This window comes from Nicotiana sylvestris, chromosome 9 (genome assembly GCF_000393655.2).
Source record: "Nicotiana sylvestris chromosome 9, ASM39365v2, whole genome shotgun sequence".
In the NCBI taxonomy this organism is placed as follows: Eukaryota; Viridiplantae; Streptophyta; class Magnoliopsida; order Solanales; family Solanaceae; genus Nicotiana; species Nicotiana sylvestris.
In genome coordinates this window covers 8,965,165-8,990,907 of record NC_091065.1, presented here as the reverse complement: position 1 = coordinate 8,990,907, position 25,743 = coordinate 8,965,165, and the positions used below count along the sequence as shown (strand labels likewise).

General features: G+C 35.4%; 1 protein-coding gene across 2 annotated transcripts; it reads left to right on the top strand.

The window, feature by feature from the left end:
- The first annotated feature begins 4,494 nt into the window (after nucleotides 1-4,494).
- On the top strand, nucleotides 4,495-12,502 carry LOC104223240 (premnaspirodiene oxygenase-like). 2 transcript variants are annotated; one of them, XM_070156287.1, is made up of 3 exons: nucleotides 4,495-5,529; nucleotides 6,969-7,070; nucleotides 12,203-12,502. In XM_070156287.1, the coding sequence occupies exons 1-3, from the start codon at nucleotides 4,642-4,644 to the stop codon at nucleotides 12,227-12,229; spliced, it is 1,017 nt and encodes a 338-aa protein (XP_070012388.1). In that variant the 5' UTR covers nucleotides 4,495-4,641; the 3' UTR covers nucleotides 12,230-12,502. The 2 variants fall into 2 exon arrangements, with proteins under 2 accessions (XP_070012388.1, XP_009772938.1); XM_009774636.2 differs by lacking the exon at nucleotides 12,203-12,502 and having other exon boundaries at nucleotides 4,553-5,529; nucleotides 6,969-7,761.
- The last annotated feature ends 13,241 nt before the right edge of the window (nucleotides 12,503-25,743 follow it).

Genomic DNA, 25,743 nt, shown 5'->3' with positions numbered 1-25,743 from the left:
TCTCTGTGCTTTTGCCTTCATATTCCTAGAGGCCAAGTATTCTAAGTATATATTGTATGTTGGAACATTAAGTTTATTCTGAAGATTTTTAGAAGCTCAACTTATTATTTAAGTTTATTAAATTTCTTACATTTAATCTTAATGTTCACAAATATAGGCGAGAATCAACAAGAATGCGGCAAATCGAGCTAAGTTGAAGATGCTTCATCATATTGGTAGCAAGCCTATTTGTAAGATCATTTATCAAAAGGTATTATCATAAAATTTCTATTTTCCTAAGAAAAATATTTACGAGCTGTTATTTGACATGTTTGCCTTTGATGTAAAGGGCGGAAAAGATGGCAATCTACCGGATTTTGGCAACAATTTTCTTTGAGACCCGTAAGAAAGATAACAAGCTTGTTGAACTTGAAGCAATTGAAAACATGTATGTTTGGTAAATTGAATATGTAAATTACTTGAAATTATGATGGATTCTGATTTTAAATGTTCTTTTTATATATTTTGTAGGCTCAAATCGAAGAAATTGTTCAAGCAGATCCATCTCTACCTAGCATAGAGATTATAGAAAAATGTTGTGGACCTCAAACTCATAGCGATGTGTTTTTATTTGGGGGTGGAGTGAAGGCGGAAGACTTGAAAGGTGGAACTTCTTCAAAGTCTGAATTACTGTCCGCGCTACGTTCAACTCGAGAAGAAAACAAATCTTTGAATGAGGAAAACAATTCTTTGAATGAGGAAAACAAATCCTTGAATGAGCGCTTGTCTACCTTAGAAGATGAGATGAAAGAAATGAGGAAAATAAGAGAGTATTTCGCTGCTCAACAATCACATGTCCCGCTTACGACGACATCGCCCGTTTCAATTGAATGACCATTGTTTTTGTCTGCTGACCAAGTTAGTAACAATATACCCAACTTTTTAATTTTTATTCATGATTTGCGTATAGCCAATTTCTATATTACATATTTGTTTGACTTCACCCTTCTAAAAGGAGAATGATTTAATTAATGTACAATGGTGCAGTAAGTAGTCATAGCTTCCTATGGATTTCAATCTTTAAGAAAATCAAGAATGTGTGGTAGGAATTTGAGGAGTTGTTAGCTGGAAAATGGCAGAAGAATAAGGTTGTGGCAGGATGAATGGCTAGGACCTGGAAATCTATAGCTTGACCTATGACTACTGGACTAATATGTACCACTAACTATATCATTTTACTTCTTATAGTAAAGTCATTAGGGAGTGCACATATCTGCTCCCATGTACTTGATTTGACAAGAGCTTCATGCAAATATTTGCTTATATCTTGGTACTTTCATGCCATTTTTTGCTTACCCATACACCCAATGAGCTCTAAAACTGAAAGCAGTTACAAGGTAAAAATTGAATAATAACAACATAGCTAAGTACCTCCCATTGGAACATTCAGTAGACGATAAAAGCAGAGGATCTGAAGCATCAGAAATGAACAATCCCCAACTGTAACCAGCAAAAGTTTATTCATTTGAAACCAGAGGCGGATCTAGGATTTGAAGGTTGCGGGTGCCATACTATTTTGTACATAGACGTATTATTATTTATATTGTCCAAAAAGGGTAAATGTTCAGTTTGATCAACTTTGAGTTTTGATTCAGTTTATACAAACAAATATATCGAACAAAATATTTGTTTTGACAAGTTAGCTCACATCATAAAATTTCCAGCAGTATTACCAATATCATAAAATTTTATCTGCATGAAAAAAATAAAAGACAACTACTTCTTTCATCTACTGGAACTTGAAAATATCTTTCAATTAACAAAATACTACCATAATCAGTTTGGGACAGCAACACTGTAGCTGGGGAGGATTTTGGGTGTGAAACGATTTTGGGGAAATAAGGGAGCTTTGTTATTTTAATGTACTCAAAGGAAAGCACAATAAATAAGTCAAACAAGATTAAATAAATAAAAGGGTAAAAAGAATTAATAAAATAAACAAAGAATAAATGAAAAAGAAAATAAGTGAACATCTGACAACTCACATTAATTGTCCAAAAGTACAAACAAAAGTTACAAAACATATACATAGTGTTGGGCCAGAATCAACCTCCCGCCATCTTGGAGAAATTTTCTAACCTTTACAATTGGCACCCAGTGACAGTTTTGTTCTCTAGGGTGCCATTTTATTATATGTAAGATATTTCATCTACATATATAGATATATACACAGAATTTCGACCGAGGACTGCGGGTGGCGGTGCACCCCCTCGGCTCTATGTAAACCGCCCCTGTTTGAAATACTCTGTATCTTTACTCTTTCATGTCAGCCATGCTGGTTTAATAATCATTTGAATTATGTGAACAACGGCTCTCTGTGTCAATTAGCTTTGGCCTGGCATAAACGCAGAACATTTAATTGAATGAATGACTTCTCTCACGTTAAAACTTAGATGATCTGCCAACATTCTGTTCTCCCTGTGTTTGTCGGAAGCATTTCATAGCTTTTACTTACACCATAGCCACTTGTAGGTTATAGTTGTCGCTCTCAATCTCAACAATAAAGTCCTCGATCGCCCCTACATCATAGGTTTCTTTTGTCAAGCTAGAAATTAGCCAAGTGATGTTGTTGTCTGATCAAAATAGTTAGTATCTTGAATGGTAAATCTAGAATTGTCATACCGGAATTTATCGAACCAGAGTAAGATTAACCATCCCAAAGCTTTTTTAATTAATTTTTCTTATATTCTTGTAGCCTTGTTGATGTTGCGGGATAACACCTGGTGAATTTAGACTGTTTTTGGGGTAAGCGATTTAACTATTGCTCATTTAAAATTATATATGTTTTTTAACCAATAGTTATTTATTATCATTTCAATATTTTGTACTTACAGGTTTTGAAGACTGAACTAAGTCAAGATTCAAGTTTAGAAGATGCACAAGCTCATTATTATTTTGATAATTGTTATGCAAAACTTGATATCATAGTCTAGATCAGGATGATAGCTAAGTTTTTTTTGTTGAGGTGTTGAGAAAACATAGAAAGTAACGTCATCATGACATTTGAACTTGATATCATCTTTTTATATCTATATTTTTCAATACAATTTGATATTGATTAATGATAAAAATTACTTTTTGTGGCATTGAGCTTTTAGGACTACTCATGGATATTAAGAGACCATGAATACGATCGCTAAATTACAAAATTATTTTAAACAGTGACGTCGTCTCTAAACATAATCTAGGACCAGTTAAAGGTTGGTCGCGAAAATGGTAACGATAGAAATGGCGACCAGGTTTTTTGTCCGTCTCTAAAAGATAATTGAGGACCAGTTACAGTTAGTCGCTAAAATGATTTAACGATGGGAATATATATATTTTTCATCGTCTATTAGGGACAAGAAATGAAATCTCTAAAAGTTATTCACGACCAGGTTTTTTGTCCGTCTCTAAAAAATAATTTTAGACCAAATACAGTTGGTCCCTACAAAGATTACATGACGGGAATATATATTTCTTTCGTCGACTATTAGGGACGAGAAATGTAGTCTTTAAAAGTATTTAACGACCAGATTTTTTGTCCGTCTCTAAAATGATTTAACGACCAAGTACTAAGACCCATCGTTATTGACATTTAGTGTCGGTTGCTATTACGATGGGTTACGACCAGCCTTTTCCCTTCGTAATTTACCCTTTTAGGGCCAGATTTCAACCTTTAGGGACCAGAATTCCCTTCTTTAAGGCAGTTTTTCTTGTAGTGTTATATTTATTGCTTATATTCATCGTGTTCTATTTTATCGTTCTTCATTTATTGCTCATTATTAGTCATAAAGAGCCGCCATTAAATTTATCATAACTGTTAATCATCCATCGACTGCCTTTAGCAAGGCATCCGACTCGACCTCGAGGCCCCGTATATACACAAGCTTGAGGCTCCGATTTCCAGCCATTTGGTTTGATTATTATACTATGTGCAAGCTATTATCTCATTGTTTCTAATCTTTCACTTATCATTTATTGCCTAACAATTAACATAAAAATAGATCACATATTTTTAGAACCACAAAATAAAATCTAATTGTTATTATCATTTTCAAGGTAAACACAAAAAGAATCTCATCCTTTGAAGATTCACTTGGACACATGTAGTTAATCTAAACATACATTGATAACCACTGGAGCAAGCACTAATGGAGCGGAGCCGCTCCCTTCTTACACAGCCACTTCTTCAATAAATAATATATTTTAATTATTTTGTTTTTCTTCTTTATTGAAGTCAAGGTTCTTGTAGCTGCAATTGACAGTCTTCCTATCTATTTTCATTGCTTACTATATTAGAAGTTTACTAGCTTGGATAACAAATATAATTTCATATTCGGGTCCACAATAAATTGTCCATTAAAATTAAATTGCTTACCTAATATTTTCTCATAAAGTCAGCTAAATTATTTTTGAGAAGAAAGCTCAGCTGGGAAATAAACAAAGACCTACTGTTTTGATCAGACTTTAGAAAAACAAAAATTGGTAAAATGTATCTTTCATATTTGTCTTTACCACAAATCCCATTTCTTACCAAAACAAAAACTCTGTAAAAGAGCATATGCTACAACTCCTTGAAAACCCAATTGAACAAAATAAACCTTTCTTTTCACCCCCAAAATGATGTCCTTCGACTTAGTTTCCATTTTCCTTTTTGTATCCTTCCTCTTTTTATTAAAGAAATGGATGAATTCAAAAAACCAAGTCAAAAGATTGCCTCCAGGTCCATGGAAACTACCTATTCGTGGAAGTACGCTTCATATGGTTGGTGGACTTCCACATCGTGTCCTTAGAGATTTAGCTAAAAAATATGGACCACTTATGCACCTTCAACTAGGTGAAGTTTCTGTGGTTGTGGTTACTTCACCTGAGATAGCAAAAGAAGTACTAAAAACTCATGACCTCGCTTTTGCATCTAGGCCAAAACTTTTGGCAGCCGAAATTGTCTTGTATGACTCTTCCGATGTTGCCTTTGCTCCCTATGGTGATTACTGGAGACAAATGCGTAAAATTTGTGTCTTGGAAGTGCTCAGTACCAAAAATGTTCGGTCATTTAGCTCGATTAGACGAGATGAAGTTTTTCGTCTTGTTGAATTTTTTCGATCATCTTCTGGTAAGCCAGTTAATTATACAAAAAGGATCTCTCTATTCATGAGCTTTATAATCTGTCGATCAGCATTTGGAACAGTATTCAAGGAGCAAGATGAATTTATACAAGTAATGAAAAATGTTACAGCCTTACTGGAAGGGTTTGATGTGGCTGACATATTTCCTTCACTAAAGTTTCTTCATGTGGTTACTGGAATGAGGGCTAAAGCTATGAATCTCCACCATAAGGTAGATGCCATTGTTGATAATGTCATAAATGAGCACAAGGAAAACCTTGCAACTGGCAAGTTCAGTGGTCAATTAGGAGGTGAAGATTTAATTGATGTACTACTAAGACTTATGAAAGATGGAGGCTTTCAATTTCCAATCACCAACGACAACATCAAAGCTATTATTTATGTAAGTACTACGTATTGCAAATGTCTTCTCTAATTAGTCCCTTTATTCCTGTTTATGTGGCCCTAATTTTTTTGTAATTGGCTCACCTCCAGTTTAGTAATCTTTCCGTTCAACTAGTGCATATCTAATATAATGACATCTGTCCAATATTCTATTTGTCTAACCAAACCTTAAACCATGGTTAAAACTAAAAAATCCTCACATTTTATCCTTTCCTTACAATTAGCTGTATATAAAAGGCGAGAATCTCACCATTTTGGTTACTGAATTATTTGTAACAGTAAACCCTTTTTGATGAATTTTTATTTTCATGATTCAAATTTTTAATCGTTGAACTTTCTTCTCCCAAAATCCCTACCTTCCAATGAAATATTATTTTCCTAAGCACCGTAAAAGTTTCTTTTTTGTTCTTACACCTTTTTGTATTTCTTAGAAACCAAATAGTGGACTATATTGTGTTTCTTGTACTTGACAACTGCATTGTTAAAATATTTTGTTGAAGCTAATGTGAAGAAAAAATAAAAGTAAAACATGGATAAATTTCATTCTTTCCAACCTAACAAAATTCTAACAAGATTTTCAGATAGCTGACTTTTTCTTTTCAATTTGAAACTAACCCACCAAGCCAATTTTTAGCTTAACAAGGGTTAAGGGATTGTTTAGTCTAAATGATTCATGACCCTTAGATCTAAAATGAACAGATGTCATTAAACTAGATGCACACTGGTGGAACTGGAGGGTTACTGTACTGGAAGTGTGCCAAATCCAATTTTTTTTGTCGAAAAACTAACCTCTTCTCTTTCTAAGTTTAGAAATAAATTAACTTAAACTTTCTAGTTTATCCTTAATGACAAACTTTTATGGTTAAACAAATATTTTTAACATGTTTAAGATTATTAGTTTTAAAAGTCTTATAACCACACAAATATTATAGTATATTTAAAACCACAAGTTTCGAAAGACTTCATTTTACATAATAAATTGAACGCGAGGAGTATTATTTTAGCATACATTTAAGACCACATGATATTATAGTATATTTAAAACCACAAGTTTCAAATTGCATCAATTCTATTCAATAATTATTTATGGTACTTAGAGAGAGTCGATTCAGTTAGCTTTCAAATATGACTACTAATGATGCTTTCATAAAGCTGGAATTTACACTTTTGGAAAGTACAATGAAAAGATTAAGTCAGCCATCACAACTTAACATTCTAGGATAATGAAAAGAGTAGCAAAATATTATGATACAAGAAATAATATTTCCTTAATTATACATATGAAGAAATACTTTTGGTCTAGGTGTTAGTATTTAGTAGCACAAGTCTAGATAAATAGGCTAATTGAATATTTCAGTAGAAGTTGGTCAAGGAGTTTGTACAAGATAAATAACACACATGAGATAATTTGACAATGTAACTTGCTCATAAATGTAGGACATGTTTGCCGCGGGAACAGAAACAACATCAACCACAATTGATTGGGCCATGGTGGAAATGATTAGGAATGCAAGTGTATTCGCCAAAGCTCAAGCAGAGGTAAGAGAAGTCTTTAGTAGGAAAGAAACTTTTGATGAAAATGATGTCGAAAAGTTGAAATACCTAAAATTAGTCATTAAAGAAACTTTAAGACTCCATCCTCCGCTTCCACTTATGCTTCCAAAAGAATGTAGGGAAGAAACAAATATAAATGGCTATACTATTCCTTTGAAATCGAAAGTAATGGTTAATGTTTGGGCTATAGGAAGAGATCCGAAATATTGGGATGATGCAGAAAGCTTTAAGCCTGAGAGATATGAGCAGAGCTCTGTAGATTTTGTTGGTAATAATTTTGAATATCTTCCCTTTGGAAGTGGCAGGAGAATTTGCCCTGGAATATCATTTGGTATAGTTAATATTTATTTGCCACTAGCTCAATTATTATATTATTTCGATTGGAAACTCCCTACTGGAATCAATCCAAGTGACCTAGACATGACTGAGTCGGATGGAGCAAGTTGTGCTAGAAAGAGTAACCTTTACTTGGTAGCGTCTCCGTATCAGCCTTCTCAAGAGTGATTCAATGGCATCAAACTTGCTAAGCATCACTCTCCTCTCCCCTTTACTTTTACTTTGCATTGTCCATCCTTCCAGTGTACTTCTCATCTTATGATGTTTTAGGCTTTACCTTTTTGCAATATACCGTGTCTTTAATTAATAAGAAATGTATATGATATTTTTCATTAGAGAATATCGAGTAACATTTTCTGTTAATTTTAGTAAGGTGCCGAGGGAACACAATATATGAAAGTACAAGAGGGGAGGGGTGAATTGAGTGCCTATTAAAACTTGGTCGATTATAGTACGGACTTAGTCGACTGATACGGAGACAGCTTACACAGAATTGTTAGTCCTTTCAATTTAAACCAGTGTAAATCACAACAAACAGTAAAGGAACAAAATATAATATGAGAGCAATAAAGTAAATGACACCAGAAATTTTTATACTGGTTCGGAACCAATGAGGTATCCTAATCCAGTCCTCTTGGGTTGCAAGAGTGTTGTCTTTTAGATCTCTTTGTAAATTGAAATAAGTACAACCTTAGTAGTTTTCAGCGATCACCACTAACGTTGACAAGATTGGTTTTCACTCGCTCACCAACAACGAACAAAGGGTTGGTTTTCACTCGCTCACCAACAACGACACTTTGGTTTTCACTCGCTCACCAAAGAAACAAACAATGACACAACCTCTCAGCATTTTTCCCTTTCTCTCTATCTTTTATGACACTAGTAAACTTAAGGATACAGTGCTTGACTAAGGTATAAAAAGAGTAGGAAAGTTGTCTGCGAAGCTGGTGCTTCTTTACTGGAGCATTCTGTTATTTATAGCTATTGTCTGGAGCTAGCCAATACTGATGATTCCTTGATTGTTGGTTTTATCCCTTCTTCCGAAATATTACTGCTAGGATATATTTCTCCTTAAGTAAAGCGATCAATAGATTCTCTCTGAATTTGGACAGTCTTTTCTTTCCTTTTGAACTCTCACTCAATCTTCCTTTCCAACATTGAGATGTACAATGAATTTGGTCCTTCCTTGACAAATCTGTATGAATCTGGACGACTGTCGAGTCTTCTTTCAAGCCCGTTGAATTTCCTTCCTTGGTCCTCTACTGGATTATATGGCACAAGAGAATTCTTTGATTACAACAAAATTGTTTCTTACATGAAGAGAACCATGCATCCTGATATCTTCCTTCAATGGATAAGTTTTCCATATCTGCTTTCACGTAATGGAATATTTGACCACTTTATACGAATGTGATTCCATATATTGTGTTGTTCCTTATATTGTGAAGGACTTTTCCTTTTGAAGCATAAGTAACTAAGTGCCCTGTTGATTGTAATAAGGAATGATAGTAAGTAATTCCACCTTCTTTCTTTATCCCTCGTGAGATGCTTTTTCCCACTAAATATCTTCTTTATCATTTTGGGAATATTCACAACTTCAATCTCCAGTATACTTAATGGAGCAAACACTGCAACTTCACCCGGTTCTTGGTTGATTTCTCCATTTGATTGAACTTTACTGGATCTTCTCAAAACGCATCCTTAATTTTCTCGACAGAGATTTTCTTTCCTTCTGTTTTTCTTGTACCAATCTTCTAAAGATCTTCTATAATTATTTTCTATATCTTCTTTGATACATTTTGAAACTTTCTTCTCTTCTAGAAAGGTAAATCATCCCAATAAATTTAAATAATATACTCCATAAAAGTAGTATGCATTGTAGATATTTCCTTCCTCAACTTTGTAGTAAATCAACCATCATTCTTCCATCTGCTTTCCATAATAAACCTATAGCAATAAATTTACCACAAGTAAATGTTCTTTGATTAAATCTTATGTTGGTTTGATATCATCAAAATTAGTTTATGAAACCTTGTGGCTAACAATCTCCCCCTTTTTGATGATGGCAAACCATTGAGTACAAAAAATGAAAATTTAATCAAAGAAGATCAAATGAAACACATTAAAGAGATAAGTAAGATAAATTGGTTACTTCCCTGAAGTTATCTCTTCAATGTATAAATGATGGAACAAGTAAAGGCTCCCCTCACTTTATGCGTTACTCAGTTATCCTCCCCCTACCTTCATGCAACTTATCTTAACATTTGCAAGGAAAGTTTTGAACCAACTATTCTCTCCCCCTTTTGTCATCATCAAAAGGGTGGAATCATCTTGCAGGAATTATGTAAGCAATTATTCTCAATAATCACTTATTTAATTCATAATATCAAAAATTCATAAAAAAAGCTCACAGGATTTTGTTGTTCAAAACATCATTTAGCAACTAAGAATGTGTAATTGCACGCAGTCACTTGAAAATTGCTAGATGATTTAAAATGATTAAGAAAACTTTTGTTATCCACAAATATTAAACTTTCAAAAATGTTGAACAAAACTTAAGACCCTTAGAAAGAAAACAACATATTAATGCATACAGGAGTCAAGAAAAATGGACATGTATTCATACCACCCAAAAAAAGGATACGGGATCATATCACCAAAGAGAAGGATATGGAATCATTCTCATGAAAGTCATTTATCCTTTTCATGACATGAGAATATTAAAAATCTCCATGCCATTTTTTTTATTTCGGTCCACTTTGTTACCTGCAAGTTTTGCATCTGAAAATATCCTACTAGATCAAAGCAATTAGTTCTTGCATACAATAATCCATAATTTAGAATGTCAACTAAAAATCTTTTGTGGCACTATAAAAAGATATTATGGAATCAGGTATACCAAAATATTTTTCATAAAAATGAAATAGAGTGTCGGTCATATCTTGGTACTTTATTCGATGATTGAACTTACTAATTTTCTCCTTGCTTCACATTATTTGGACTGTGAAGATAAAGGTAAATTCTCCCATGGTAGTCCCAGCTACCAAGACTTCCCGAACTACATTGACCTGATTCCTGTTTAGCCCAGGATATGTAGGAAACCTTTGAAGCAAAGGTTCGGTCAAATCTTTTTCAAAAAATGCTTCACACGGAGTACTCGGATGGGCAAAAATCGCTCGCTTTATCTTTGCACGAAAACCCTTCGTGTCTTCGGGCAAAGAGGGGCAGCTGTAAGCACGTGATTTTTGCCCTATATGAGAATTACTCCCAAAAAATTCAAAAATAAAATAATTTTTCTTGGTGTGCAATTTTTGTGATATTTTGTGTAACTATTTGTATGTTTGTCTATGCATGTTTATTTGTTAAATTAATAAAAAAATACAAAAATAGGCATCTTTTGCATTTTTAGCATTTAATGTCCAAATGAACAATTTTATGCTTAATTATTACTTAATTGTGCGTTAATTGTTATTGGAAGTTAATTTGCGCTTTTATAACTTAATTTAGTTCTTAATAATAATTTAAGTACTTTTATAATTTAGTTTTAGAAAAATAAAAGAAGAAAAGAGAACAAAAATACAAAGAAAAATCGGATTGGGCCACTTCTTCAATTTCAAACCACAGGCCCAAATAATTGCCCAACTTTCCCCATGACCCGGTCCACTTCAAACCGGGTCGACCCGGTCCGCTCCATTAACCCAACACCCCTTCTTCATTTTTGTCCAACACAAAACAAAACCAAAAAAATAAAAAATAAAAGGTGAATTATCACTATTAATAGTTTTATTTTTTGTTTTTTTTTTATATATAAAAAATCCGAAGATATTTTATTTTATTTTTATTTTTATTTTTATTTTTTTAAAAAATATATATAATAATTTCGGGAATGATTTAAAAAAAATAAGAAAAAGGGAAGTATTGAATAAAAAAAAAATATAAAAGTAAAAATAGGTGAAATTCTCTTTTTAAAAAAAAGTAAAAGAATGTAGAAAATTTAAAAAAATAAAAAGTTTTGTGGAAATTTTTAAAAAATTTAAAAGTAAAAGAAGGTTGGAATTAAAAAATAAATATAAAGGTATCTGAAAATTTAAAAAATTTAAAGTAATTGAAAGTAGCATTTTTAAAAGAAAAAGAAAAGATAGTGGTTTGTTTTTTAAAGAAAAGTTAAATAAAGTGAGATTCTCTTTTAAAAAAATAAAAAGTGGGATTTTAAATAAGATAAAGTAATTAAAGTTGGAATTTTAAAAATAAAAGTAAATAAAGGTGGGATTTCTTTTTCTAAAAAAATAAAAGCAATTTGTAAGTGGGATTTCTTTTAATTAAAAAAATAATAAAATAATAAAAAAACAAATCTGAAAATTTCGAAAATTTTGCTATAAATAGAAGAGAAAATTTAGGAAGAAGGAGGGGATAAAAGAGGAAAAACTAGATAAGGAGAAGAAGAAAAGAGGGGGCGGAGAGAGAAGTATACACTCGATATACACTCTGGATACACAGAATATACAAGGACAGAATTCATTTTGGAGAGAGTAAAAAAGATAGAAACAAATTTTCTGAAATATTGAGAGCGGAAGAACACCATAGAGAGTTCAAATCTAGAAAGAAAAAATAAAGAGAGATTTCCGCACTATTTGTCTTCTCCATTTTTACTAGTTTTCTCCGTGTTGCTGGGATTTCTGGACTGAGGTGTTGAAGCTACTGTGTTGGGCTTTCTGCTGCTGTATGTTGCTGTGTTACATACTACTTTGCTGATCTTCTTCTTCTTGTACTGTCATTTCCAGGTACACATTTGTACACTCTCGGCTTGAAGCGAAATGAAATATTAATCAGGCTTTGTTCCTGTTGAATCCCTCCTGTTTAGATTTGTGTTTGAATATAATTTTCCTTTCTTTGTATAAAAATGTAGTCGATTAATTAATGAGTAATGGGCTTGCATATGTATAACTTCTTCATCTAATAATTTTAGTTTAAATTAATCAAATACTAGTTAATTTGTTTTTGATATTATGGTGTGTCAATCTCATGTTCCAGTATTATTGAATAATAGAATATAGAATGAAAGCAATTTTTCTTTGTACAAACTCGATCGCAATTTTCCATTCACATTAGCCGTAAACTAATAACTAATAAGTTATGTTTTTTTAGCATGTAATTAATTGAGGTATTTTCTTTTGTTTTAGAGACAAACTTAATAGAAAAAAATGTAGTCACTGTAGGTTTATCCTTAAAAATAAAAATGAGATGAGCCTCGCCGAAAAATACAAAAATCGCGGGGCCCTCAGTAAATATTTGCTTTAAATTTCTTAGACTTCGGGATGGACCGTTTAGCAAAATTCCACGGCCCTACCCAAAGTAGATGATACGCTAGTCGCTTTAGGCGCGCCTTTAATAATTTAATTTTCTTAAACTCGGGTGCACATTGATGTGACCCAAATCCAAATCTCAACGGAGTCAAAGTGTGTCGACGACCACGGGTACATTGATTGTAACGCGGTTCGAGATACATTTTCACAACGTTGCAATTCCTTGTAAAAAATAATAATAATAATTATGAAAGCGGTAAAAAGTTAAAATTTGCACATAAGTTCATATTTGTATTAAATCAGATAATCAAGCCAAATATGACAGTTGAGCGACCGTGCTAGAACCACGGAACTCGGGAATGCCTAACACCTTCTCCCGGGTTAACAGAATTCCTTATCCGGATTTCTGGTACGCAGACTGTAATATGGAGTCATTCTTTTCCTCGATTCGGGATTAAATTGGTGACTTGGGACACCCTAAATCTCCCAAGTGGCGACTCTGAAATAAATAAATAAATCCCGTTTCGATTGTCCTTTAATTGAAAAAAACTCCCTTGTACCCTCGCGGGGGCGGAAAAAGGAGGTGTGACAGCTCTGGCGACTCCGCTGGGGATTAAAACCCAGAACCACTGGTTCAGGGTTAGAAATTCGAGCTTAGATGAATTATTATATTTGGTTTTATCTGATTTTGTTACATGATACATGCCTAATGTGCTAAATGATGCTTTTACCGCTTTGATATTATTTGAACTGTATATAAACTGTGCCGAAACCCTTCTCTTCTTACCTCCGGGGAGAAGCTCGCTGGTCGAGACTCCCTATTCTGTTAGTGTCATCCTTTGAAATAAGAAAGAGGCCGGACAAGTTACAAAGCCGGACGACCCCGCGGGTCCCCGGTACGTAGCCCCCTCCTCGACTCGAGTTGTCCGCTCGGGTACACAGTCTAGAACAAATACCCAGGTTATGAACCTAGAATAACTCAGCTTCATGCCGGATCCCTAGTAGGAACGTTTGTTTGCATCACGTGCATTTGACTTTGGAGGCTCAACACAGGGGTTGGGTCTGTCTAGGACAGGTGTACCAAAAAATGAAAATGACCATCCTGATGCATCTTACTTGCTACTACTTGCGCATTTATTTGATTCGGACTTGTATGTTGACTGGCTTGTGAATATCAAGAATAATATTTTGAAATTGAAAAAAAAGAAATAGCGGTTAGGGAATTGATTGTTTATTTTTGAAAAAAACCAATACCCAAATGAAAACCAAAGGAAAAATAGAAGAAAAAAAGTCGTTGTTCTGTTTGTTTTTCAAAAAAAAAATAGAAAAAAAATAGTTTGTCATGAAAATGAAAATGAAAAAGAGTCTTATTTTTAAAATAGTTTTTTATTTGTTTATGAAAATGCCAAAAAATAAAAATAAAACAAGTCGTGCGTTGAACGTGGTTTTATTATTTGTTCCAATATATATATATATATATATATATATATATATATATAATCCAAAAAGTATTTTTCTTTACTTCCAAAATATATATATATATATATATATCTTTATTTGTTGCAAAGAGTATTTGTCTTGCCAAGAAAATTCAAAGTAAAATTCCAAAAAAAATATATATATATAAAAATAAAAATAAAAATATTTTCGTTTAAAAAATAAATCCGAAAATATTTTGATTCTTCTTTCAAAATTGAAAAGAAAATTCAAAAAAACAAAAAATTTAGAAGTATTTCTTTTATTAAAGGTAAAATTCCAAAAAATATTTTCTTTCTTCTTTAGAATAAGAGAAAACAAATGAAAATTCAGACAAAAAATATCTTCCTTTTACTTTTGCAATTCTCAAAGTTCAAATCAAAAGAAAAGTAATTCTTACAAGTCTTTCTTTTAAAAATAAAATCAATCAAAAAAAAAATACTTCCTTTGTTCTTTTAAAGCAGTTCTTTCACAAATTCCAATTAAAAAAAATGTTAGTTCATTTACTTATTAATGACCGCCCGAACTACGCGGGTTTGATTCTCACCGGATGTGAGATACGTAGGCAACCCTCATCGGGTCCAACCCCCTTTTGCTAAAAAAGCCAAAAACAAATAAAAAAAAACAAAAAAAAACATGGCAAGATTTTTAATTTTGTCATAAATAAGTCGGGTGATGTCCAACTTCCCCTTTTACAAAAACAAATGGCAAAAATATATATGTCAAATTTCTAAGAAGTCGGGTGACGCTGTTTTATCGAGACATAGCCGAATGTTCCCGAAGGGGACGCCGGAAGACTGACTTTACATAAACAGCCACTTTTGGGTCATATTTAAGATTTGGTCCAGTTGACCCACACAACCTTAAAAATCTTCGTCCCCGAGACGTTGAAAGGCCGTGTTTGCAATATTGAGTTTTCTAATTTGAAAAACGATAAAAAGAGTCATAAATAAGCCAGGTGATGTTGTTATGTCATAAATATCTGAATGTTCCCGAAAGGAAAGCCGGAAGGCTGACTTTGCATAAACAGCCACTTTTGGGTCATGTTTAGGATTTTGGTCAAGTTGACCCACACAGCCTTAAAAATCTTCGTCCCCAAGGCGCTAAAGGGCCGTGTTTGCAACACCACGTTTTCATTGTAATTTGAAAAAAAAAACAAAGAGTCAGCGGTTAGGTGAATACCGTTTGAATTTTTAGTCAAAAATAAGTCGAGCCAACTTCGGCCGTGTCTTAAACCGTTCTTGCCGAAATAGCCTTAGAGTATCTTTCAGTTGTCGAAAGGTTATTTTCGTAAAAGAATGGACAAGTTTGTAAAGTGTCATAAAATAATCCTCCCGGCCTCAAATTCATGTGAAATTTGGAGGGGCCACGTTTGCAAAAAAATAACCGTTCGGTTGCATTTGTCAAACGGAGAAAGGAAGCTGGCCATTTGTTTTGAGTTTGTAAATCTTTTGATTAGAATATGCGGGTTGTTTGATTTTCAAGTTTGTAGGTCATCTTTAAACCTTTGAAACCCAGTTTGTTTTAATATGAAAATTGAAAAAATGTTTATTATTGTTTATCCTTTATTGGTCCGAACTACGCTCGGTCTGATTCATGCGGGGTCATGATACGTAGGCAATCTCCATAAGGTTGGACCACCACTAAAATAAAAAATAAAAAAAAATAATAATAATAAATAAATAAAAGAGAGTGTGGAAGATTTTCAGGGGGGCACAATTGTCTAACTGCTTAGGTACATTGTATCTCTGATACATGATTGTCTGTCCAATGCCCTAACACTAACGTGATGGCTTCCCTTTGATGTGTCCATATATAGAAAGTGGTTGGTTGTGGTAACTCCTCCCTGCAAAGCAAAATCAAAGGACAATGGCTCAGAACCGCAGAACCGAGTGGATCGGTACTGATGACCGACAACAATTGGTCGAACAGAACAACAGGTTGGTAGAAGAAGTGAAAATGCTGAGACAGCATGTGGCAGACATGTATCAGGCATGGATAACGGGAAAAGCACCACCCCCTCCACCGCCAAGCCTCTTGAACTCGGTCATTTCCCAAGCACCCAACACCATAATGGAAGATCCCCCATACTCTCCATCCCAACCCACTTATGGCAGCTTTCCCAGCTGTCCGAGTAGCTCCATCACTCCTCAATGCTTCTCCGCTCCCCAACACCACTTCTTTCCCCGTGACCTCAAAAGCCATACCTCACTTCCCAGGTACCCGGCTCCATGAAATGCTTACCCACCCATACAAGCCTACCAAAAGCCGTCTGGATCAGGTTTCCGGCCCTGTCAACATGCAAGAATGAAGAGGTTGCTGAAACGAGGAAAGGCTCTCACCCCTATCGGGGTATCTTATGCCAGTCTGTTTGAAAGGCTAAGACATGCTGGCTCGATTGATCCACTCCCAGCATGAACTCCAAATCCACTTGCAAGGAACTTTGATTCGGCAACACAATGCGCATACCACTCCAATGTCATAGGGCACAACATTGAGAGTTGTCATAATTGGAGAAGGGAAGTAGAGAAAATGATCCAAGAAGGGCGGGTTGTGATTAATAACAGTGACATGAAGCACTCGAACCCCCTTGAGAACTTGCCGACGGAGGTTGATGAGATTGAAGCTGGTAATGGTCTCGACAGTATTGATGCAAAGCTCAGTGTCTAAGATGCCAGTTTTTTATAAAGTGGGAAGACACTTCGTTCCTTGGTTAGCAAGAGAGAAGCTTGTGGTGGTTTATTTTGTCGTCATTTCTGTTGTTCGGATTATTAGGGTTATAAGTCGGATATTGTCTTGTGTCAGACTGTCTTAACTTTCCATTTTGTCATAGCGGTTGTTTAAATTTTGTCTAGTTTGTTTTAGGATTTTGTTCTGGATTGTTTTGTTTGTTTTGTTATTCAAACCATTTCACCGGTAGTCTAATACAAATCCGGTCTTTTATTGTTTCCATTCGTCTTTTGTTTAGTCCTTTTACCATTTTGTTCAATGCCGATTCTAGTGACATGACATGCGCACACAGTTTGGGCCTAATCTTAAAAGTTAATCATAAAACCCCGAAAAGGTGATTAGACCATTTAAAAGAAATAAGGACGGTTGAGATTATTCAGAGCTCGAGTCATATGGAGCTGGGGCAAGTAAAACATAAAGAAAACCGTTAAAGGCAAGATTTGCCAAATTGACATAAGGGTCTTCATGATAATGAGAAGTGAGAGTGTCGCCCAACGGTGCTTTAGAAATGACAAATGAAAAAGCAAACGTGTGAATATAATTGTCAAGTCCAGCACCATCGGAAGAGACTATAAATCTATGTTTGCACTGGCATGTTTTGAAGACTGGAATGACGGAGGCATTTTGTTCTACTACCTAAACACTTTATCCTTCGCTACCCCTTTTGAGCCTTATTTATTTTCTTTCATACCCCTCGTTCGGAATCAACAGCAACGACTAGGGAATACGAGCCTGGAAGGTAAAGAATAATAATAAAAAAAAATAAAAAAAAATGAAAAAAAAAGAAAAGAAAAGAAAAGAAAAGAAAAATGATAACAAAAAGAAAAAAAGAAAGTCAAATGAAAAAAGAGGAATTGGGAACTACGTTTGACCTGATTCCTCAAAGAGGATACGTAGGCGCTTCACGGCTCGGTCATGATTTTGAAAAATGAAATGATCAATTAAGATATCCCCAAGCAAGAAACTGGGGCAGATGTTGCGTTTATTGTAAATAAATCTAGTTCCGAAGGTTGTAATTAATAACCCAAAATCGATGCATTTTTTAGCCTTTAATACCATTTCTTTCTAACCCTATCCAAAACCCACATTACGATCCAAAGAAAGACCTTCTGACCAGTCTTCAAAAGATGCCAAGTCAGACAAATGAAAGTCTTACCGGCGAACATAACATTCTGTTCCACAGCAGAAAGGACTCTAATCTCCAGCAGAGAGAGTCATACCGCCAACACTCCAAATCCCCAGCTAGAAAGTGATATAAATGAGAGAGTCTTATCGGTGAAAACCTTCACAGGCACCATAAGGTGGTGAAAGCTGAGAGAAAAACCAAAATGAGAGAGACTTGATAGTGAAAACCCTTCGGGCACTACAAGTCGAATAAGATTGAGAATCAGATGGGGAATTGCCAATTGAAGATCTTGAAAGATGACTGACGGCGGAGGATAGACCACATGCGCATGTCATGACCATTAGAGTCGGTATCTGCATTTGATAGGTTTTTATTTATAGTTTCTTTGTTAAAGAGTCATTTTTTTTCTTTGTCTTTTTATTCTGTTCCCTTTTATCTTTTTCCTTTCATAGAAAAATCCCCAATATAGTCTGTTTGATCAGAACAAGTGTGAATTGACTTCAAAATATGCCATCAGCTTTCCAAATATGCAAGATGAGATCTGACTAGTACATCCAAGTGGTATAGTCAGCAAATAACAAGCGCGAGGCCAGTGTCAAGAAAAATATCCCCAGCAAAAGGGAATTGACAAAAGGATTGACGAGTGTCAAGAGGGTATCCTTGCCAAAACCAAGGTTATAAGCCCCAAGGCCAAGGCCCGTTGAACAAAGCAAGGAAAGCAGTGAACATGGTGTGGGAAATTCATACGAGACTAAAAGGTCGGGGAAATGCTAGTTTCCGAGCTATGCCACAAAAGAAGAGGGATATCCCCAGCAGAAAGGGATTATCCCCAGCAAATAATATCATCCCCAGCAAGTTGTGCAACGCAGAGCAGGGAAGGAGAAAGGGAAAAGCCATCCCAGTAGGAGTATCACAACCAACCACCATGTTTTAAACTAACAAATTCTGTTTGATTTGAAGCAGGTAAAGGAAATGGCATTGAGGCCAGAAATGCATGCCACAAGGGATATTATCAAACTGGGGCAGAAAATTTTCCTTCCATTTAGAAAATTTTCTGGAAATCAGGTACCCATTCGGGGAAGAATAAAGATAACGCCAGTCTCAAGGGAAGTGGTTTTTGAACCAGTGTTGCCCCCAACATAATACGTTTCAATGGAGGAAGTTGTTCCCCAGCAAAGGGATGAAACTTGAGCTAAGAAAAAGCAAGAGGCCAGCATCATTCCCAACAGCCTTCCGAAGAGTGAAGCACTAGTTCTAAAGGAATCAGAATCCCCCAGCAGTATTATCCTCGACAGCGTTATCCCCAGCTGATAACATTTTACCCCCCAACAGATAAGTAAATAATTCCTCAGCAGTGTTATCCCCAACAAGTTTTGAGGTAAGACATTTCCAAGTTTTGAGGATATGTCGGGTTCATCCGCCCTCAAACAGGATATGTTGGGTTCATCCGCCCTCGAATAGGATATGTCGGGTTCATCCGCCCTCGAATAGGATATGTCGGGTTCATCCGCCCTCGAATAGGATATGTCGGGTTCATCCGCCCTCAAACAGGATATGTTGGGTTCATCCGCCCTCAAACAGGATATATGTTGGGTTCATCCGCCCTCAAACAGGATATGTTGGGTTCATCCGCCCTCGAATAGGATATGTCGGGTTCATCCGCCCTCAAACAGGATATGTCGGTTTCATCCACCCTCAAACAGGATATGTCGGGTTCATCCGCCCTCGAATAGGATATGTCGGGTTCATCCGCCCTCGAATAGGATATGTCGGGTTCATCCACCCTCAAACAGGATATGTTGGGTTCATCCGCCCTCAAACAAGATATATGTTGGGTTCATCCGCCCTCGAACAGGATATATGTTGGGTTCATCCGCCCTCGAACAGGATATATGTTGGGTTCATCCGCCCTCGAATAGGATATGTTGGGTTCATCCGCCCTCGAATAGGATATGTCGGGTTCATCCGCCCTCAAATAGGATATGTCGGGTTCATCCGCCCTCAAACAGGATATGTTGGGTTCATCCGCCCTCAAACAGGATATAAAGTTCGGGTTCATCCGCCCTTGAATAGGATATGTCAGGTTCATCCGCCCTCGAACAGGATATGTCGGGTTCATCTGCCCTTGAACAGGATATGTCGGGTTCATCCGCCCTTGAACAGGATATGTCGGGTTCATCCGCCCTCAAATAGGATATGTCGGGTTCATCCTCCCTCAAATAGGATATGCCAGGTTCATCCGCCCTCAAATAGGATATGTCGGGTTCATCCGCCCTCAAATAGGATAGTTTGGGTTCATCCGCCCTCAAATAGGATAGTTTGGGTTCATCCGCCCTCAAATAGGATGTTATTTTCAAAGTTATTGATGAAGACAGGCGCCCACCTGAATAACGAGAGGAATACATTTCTGTCTTTTCATTTCTGTTCTAGGTCACCCACCAGTATAATGCGGGCATATCATTTTTCATGTCTTTACTATTAGACGCCCACCTGCATAACAAGGGAATACATTTCATGTCTTTACCAACAGGCGCCCACCTGAATAACGAGAGGAATACTTTTATGTCTTAGTTTAGACAGGCGCCCACCTGAATAACGAGAGGAATACTTTTTGTCTGTGCATTTCATATTTTAGGCGCCCACCTGTATAACAAGGGAATACATTTTGTGTCTTTACCATTAGGCGCCCACCTGTATAACAAGGGAATACATTCCACGTCTTTACCCATAGGAGATGCATTTCCTCCTAAGTTTGTTTTAGTTTCACCCATAGGAGATGCATTTCCTCCTAAGTTTGTTTTAGTTTCACCCATAGGAGATGCATTTCCTCCTAAGTTTGTTTTTTACCCATAGGAGATGTATTTCCTCCTAAGTTATTTTTACCCATAGGAGAGGCATTTCCTCCTGAGTTTAGTTTTACCCATAGGAGATGCATTTCCTCCTAAGTTTGTTCTTTACCCATAGGAGATGTATTTCCTCCTAAAGTTTATTTTTACCAATAGGAGACGTACTTCCTAAGTTTAGTTTCACCCATAGGAGAGGCATTTCCTCCTAAGTTTAGTTTCAACCAATAGGAGACGCACTTGCTAAGTTAAGTTTCACCAATAGGAGACGCACTTCCTAAGTTAAGTTTCACCAATAGGAGACGCACTTCCTAAGTTAAGTTTCACCAACAGGAGACGCACATCCTAAGTTAGTTTCACCAACAGGAGACGCACTATCCTAAGTTAGTTTCACCAACAGGAGACGCACTTCCTAAGTAAGTTTCACCAAGAGGAGACGCACATCCTAAGTAAGTTTCACCAACAGGAGACGCACATCCTAAGTTAGTTTCACCAACAGGAGACGCACATCCTAAGTTAGTTTCACCAACAGGAGATGCACATCCTAAGTTAGTTTCACCAACAAGAAACGCACATCCTAAGTAAGTTTCACCAACAGGAGACGCACATCCTAAGTTAAGTTTCACCAACAGGAGACGCACATCCTAAGTTAGTTTCACCAACAGGAGACGCACATCCTAAGTAAGTTTCACCAAGAGGAGACGCACATCCTAAGTTAAGTTTCACCAAGAGGAGACGCACATGCTAAGTAAGTTTCACTAAGAGGAGACGCACTTCCTAAGTTAGTTTCACCAAGAGGAGACGCACGTCCTAGGTAAGTTTTACCAATAGGAGACGCACTTCCTAAGTTTAGTTTTTCCCAATAGGAGACGTACTTCCTAAAGTTATTGTACCAAATAGGAGACGCACTTCCTTAAGTTTAGTTTTGCCCATAGGAGACGCACTTCCTAAGTTTACTTTTACCCCACAGGAGTCGCACTTCCTAAGTTTACTTTTACCCCATAGGAGATGCACTTCCTAAATTAAGATTTCACGCATAGGAGACGCACTTCCTAAATTATTTTCATTCATAGGAGACGCACTTCCTAGTTCAAAATCATTAAGGTTTCACCCATAGGAGACGCACTTCCTAAGACTATTTTACCCCTAGGAGACGCACTTCCTAAGTTTAATTTCATGCATAGGAAACGCACTTCCTGAATTAAGTTTTCATTATTAGGAGACGCACTTCCTAGTCTGGTTCGCTCAGGTTATACTTTTGCTTTAGGAGACGCACTTCCTAGTCTGGTTCATTTAAGATTTCATTCGTAGGAGACGCATTTCCTAGTTTGAGTCATTGAGATTTTACCCATAAGAGGCACACTTCCTAATATTGATAGTCCATTTATAGGAGACGCACTTCCTAGTTTGGCTTTTTCAGATTATATTTTATTTCAGGAGACGCACTTCCGGAATTGAGATTTCACCCTTAGGAGATGCACATCCTAGTTTGATTCATTTTAAGTTCGACCATAGGAGACGCACTTCCTAGTCTAGTTTATTGAACTTTTACCTGTAGGAGACGCACTTCCTAATCAAGGTCTTTCAAGTTTTTTAGGAGACGCACTTCCTAAAATCGAGATTTTATTCATAGGAGACGCACTTCCTAGTTCTAGTCACTGAAGTTTTCACCCCAAGGAGACGCACTTCCTAGTTTAGTTCATTCCGATTCAACCATAGAAGAAACACTTTCTAGTTTGAGTCATCGAGGTTTTTATTTTAGCAGACACATTTGCTAGCAAGAGTTTTTGGTTTTACTCGTAGGAGATGCACATCCTAGTCTAGTCTTTAGTTTACTCTCATCATTGCATCAGTAGTATAAATAGGTTACAATTTTGCTAACGACTCACAAATCTTCCCAGTGCAAACTGAGGTTAGGAAATTTTCGTTTGTTTTGTTTGTTTTGGTGGTAGGATCCCGCCTGGAAAATAGAGGTTGTTAAATTCAAGATGATGAAGCCAGGCGCCCACCTGTATAATGAGAGGAATACTTTTCAGTCTTCACATTTCATGCCAGGCGCCCACCTGTATAACGAGAGGAATACATTCAGTCTTTACATTTCAAGCGTTGAAGTTGGGAGCCCGCCCAGATAACAGAGGCATACATTTCAGCATTAATTTTCAAGTATTGAAGTTGGGAGCCCGCCCATACAACAGAGGCACACATTTCAAGATCAAGTCAGAGGACAATAAAACAGAGGGTTACAACAGGAATCCCCAGCAGGAAACAATAAAAATCCCCAGCACCGGGAAGCAAAAGGATGCAACAAGAGGTCCCAGCACAAACTCAAGTGCATGTGTCAAAAGGAAGAAAAGCATCTGAAGAAAAGCACCGGAGGAAACACAAGCCGACAAGAAAGCAAGGCAACAAGAACAAATTTTAGTCTAGCCTAGCTTCTTGTTTTCTTTTAAACACGGTGTAACAAGGAGATCGGTAAGCAGTGATAACAGCATGCAACAGCAGTAACATTGCAGTCTCACGGTAGTCCCAGCTACCAAAACTTCCCGAACTACATTGACCTGATTCCTGTTTAGCCCAGGATATGTAGGAAACCTTTGAAGCAAAGGTTCGGTCAAATCTTTTTCAAAAAAATAAAATGCTTCACACGGAGTACTCGGATGGGCAAAAATCGCTCGCTTTATCTTTGCACGAAAACCCTTCGTGTCTTCGGGCAAAGAGGGGAAGCTGTAAGCACGTGATTTTTGCCCTATATGAGAATTACTCCCAAAAAATTCAAAAAATAAAATAATTTTTCTTGGTGTGCAATTTTTGTGATATTTTGTGTAACTATTTGTATGTTTGTCTATGCATGTTTATTTGTTAAATTAATAAAAAAATACAAAAATAGGCATCTTTTGCATTTTTAGCATTTAATGTCCAAATGAACAATTTTATGCTTAATTATTACTTAATTGTGCGTTAATTGTTATTGGAAGTTAATTTGCGCTTTTATAACTTAATTTAGTTCTTAATAATAATTTAAGTACTTTTATAATTTAGTTTTAGAAAAATAAAAGAAGAAAAGAGAACAAAAATACAAAGAAAAATCGGATTGGGCCACTTCTTCAATTTCAAACCACAGGCCCAAATAATTGTCCAACTTTCCCCATGACCCGGTCCACTTCAAACCGGGTCGACCCGGTCCGCTCTATTAACCCAACACCCCTTCTTCATTTTTGTCCAACACAAAACAAAACCAAAAAAATAAAAAATAAAAGGTGAATTATCACTATTCATAGTTTTATTTTTTGTTTTTTTATATATAAAAAATCCGAAATATTTTATTTTATTTTTATTTTTTTTTTAAAAAATATATAATAATTTCGGGAATGATTTAAAAAAAAATAAGAAAAAGGGAAGTATTGAATAAAAAAAATATAAAAGTAAAAATAGGTGAAATTCTCTTTTTTTTAAAAAAAGTAAAAGAATGTAGAAAATTTAAAAAAATAAAAAGTTTTGTGGAAATTTTTAAAAAATTTAAAAGTAAAAGAAGGTTGGAATTAAAAAATAAATATAAAGGTATCTGAAAATTTAAAAAAATTTAAAGTAATTGAAAGTAGCATTTTTAAAAGAAAAAGAAAAGATAGTGGTTTGTTTTTTAAAGAAAAGTTAAATAAAGTGAGATTCTCTTTTAAAAAAAAATAAAAAGTGGGATTTTAAATAAGATAAAGTAATTAAAGTTGGAATTTTAAAAATAAAAGTAAATAAAGGTGGGATTTCTTTTTCTAAAAAAATAAAAGCAATTTGTAAGTGGGATTTCTTTTAATTAAAAAAATAATAAAATAATAAAAAAACAAATCTGAAAATTTCGAAAATTTTGCTATAAATAGAAGAGAAAATTTAGGAAGAAGGAGGGAAAAAAGAGGAAAAACTAGATAGAGAGAAGAAGAAAAGAGGAGGCGAGAGAGAAGTATACACTCGATATACACTCTGGATACACAGAATATGCAAGGACAGAATTCATTTTGGAGAGAGTAAAAAAGATAGAAACAAATTTTCTGAAATATTGAGAGCGGAAGAACACCATAGAGAGTTCAAATCTAGAAAAAAAAAATAAAGAGAGATTTCCGCACTATTTGTCTTCTCCATTTTTACTAGTTTTCTCCGTGTTGCTGGGATTTCTGGACTGAGGTGTTGAAGCTACTGTGTTGGGCTTTCTGCTGCTGTATGTTGCTGTGTTACATACTACTTTGCTGATCTTCTTCTTCTTGTACTGTCATTTCCAGGTACACATTTGTACACTCTCGGCTTGAAGCGAAATGAAATATTAATCAGGCTTTGTTCCTGTTGAATCCCTCCTGTTTAGATTTGTGTTTGAATATAATTTTCCTTTCTTTGTATAAAAATGTAGTCGATTAATTAATGAGTAATGGGCTTGCATATGTATAACTTCTTCATCTAATAATTTTAGTTTAAATTAATCAAATACTAGTTAATTCTGTTTTGATATTATGGTGTGTCAATCTCATGTTCTAGTATTATTGAATAAAAGAATATAGAATGAAAGCAGTTTTTCTTTGAACAAACTCGATCGCAATTTTCCATTCGCATTAACCGTAAACTAATAACTAATAAGTTACATCTTTTCAGCATGTAATTAATTGAGGTATTTTCTTTTGTTTTAGAGACAAACTTAATAGAAAAAATGTAGTCACTGTAGGTTTATCCTTAAAAATAAAAATGAGATGAGCCTCGCCGAAAAATACAAAAATCGCGTGGCCCTCAGTAAATATTTGCTTTAAATTGCTTAGACTTCGGGATGGACCGTTTAGCAAAATTCCACGGCCCTACCCAAAGTAGATGAT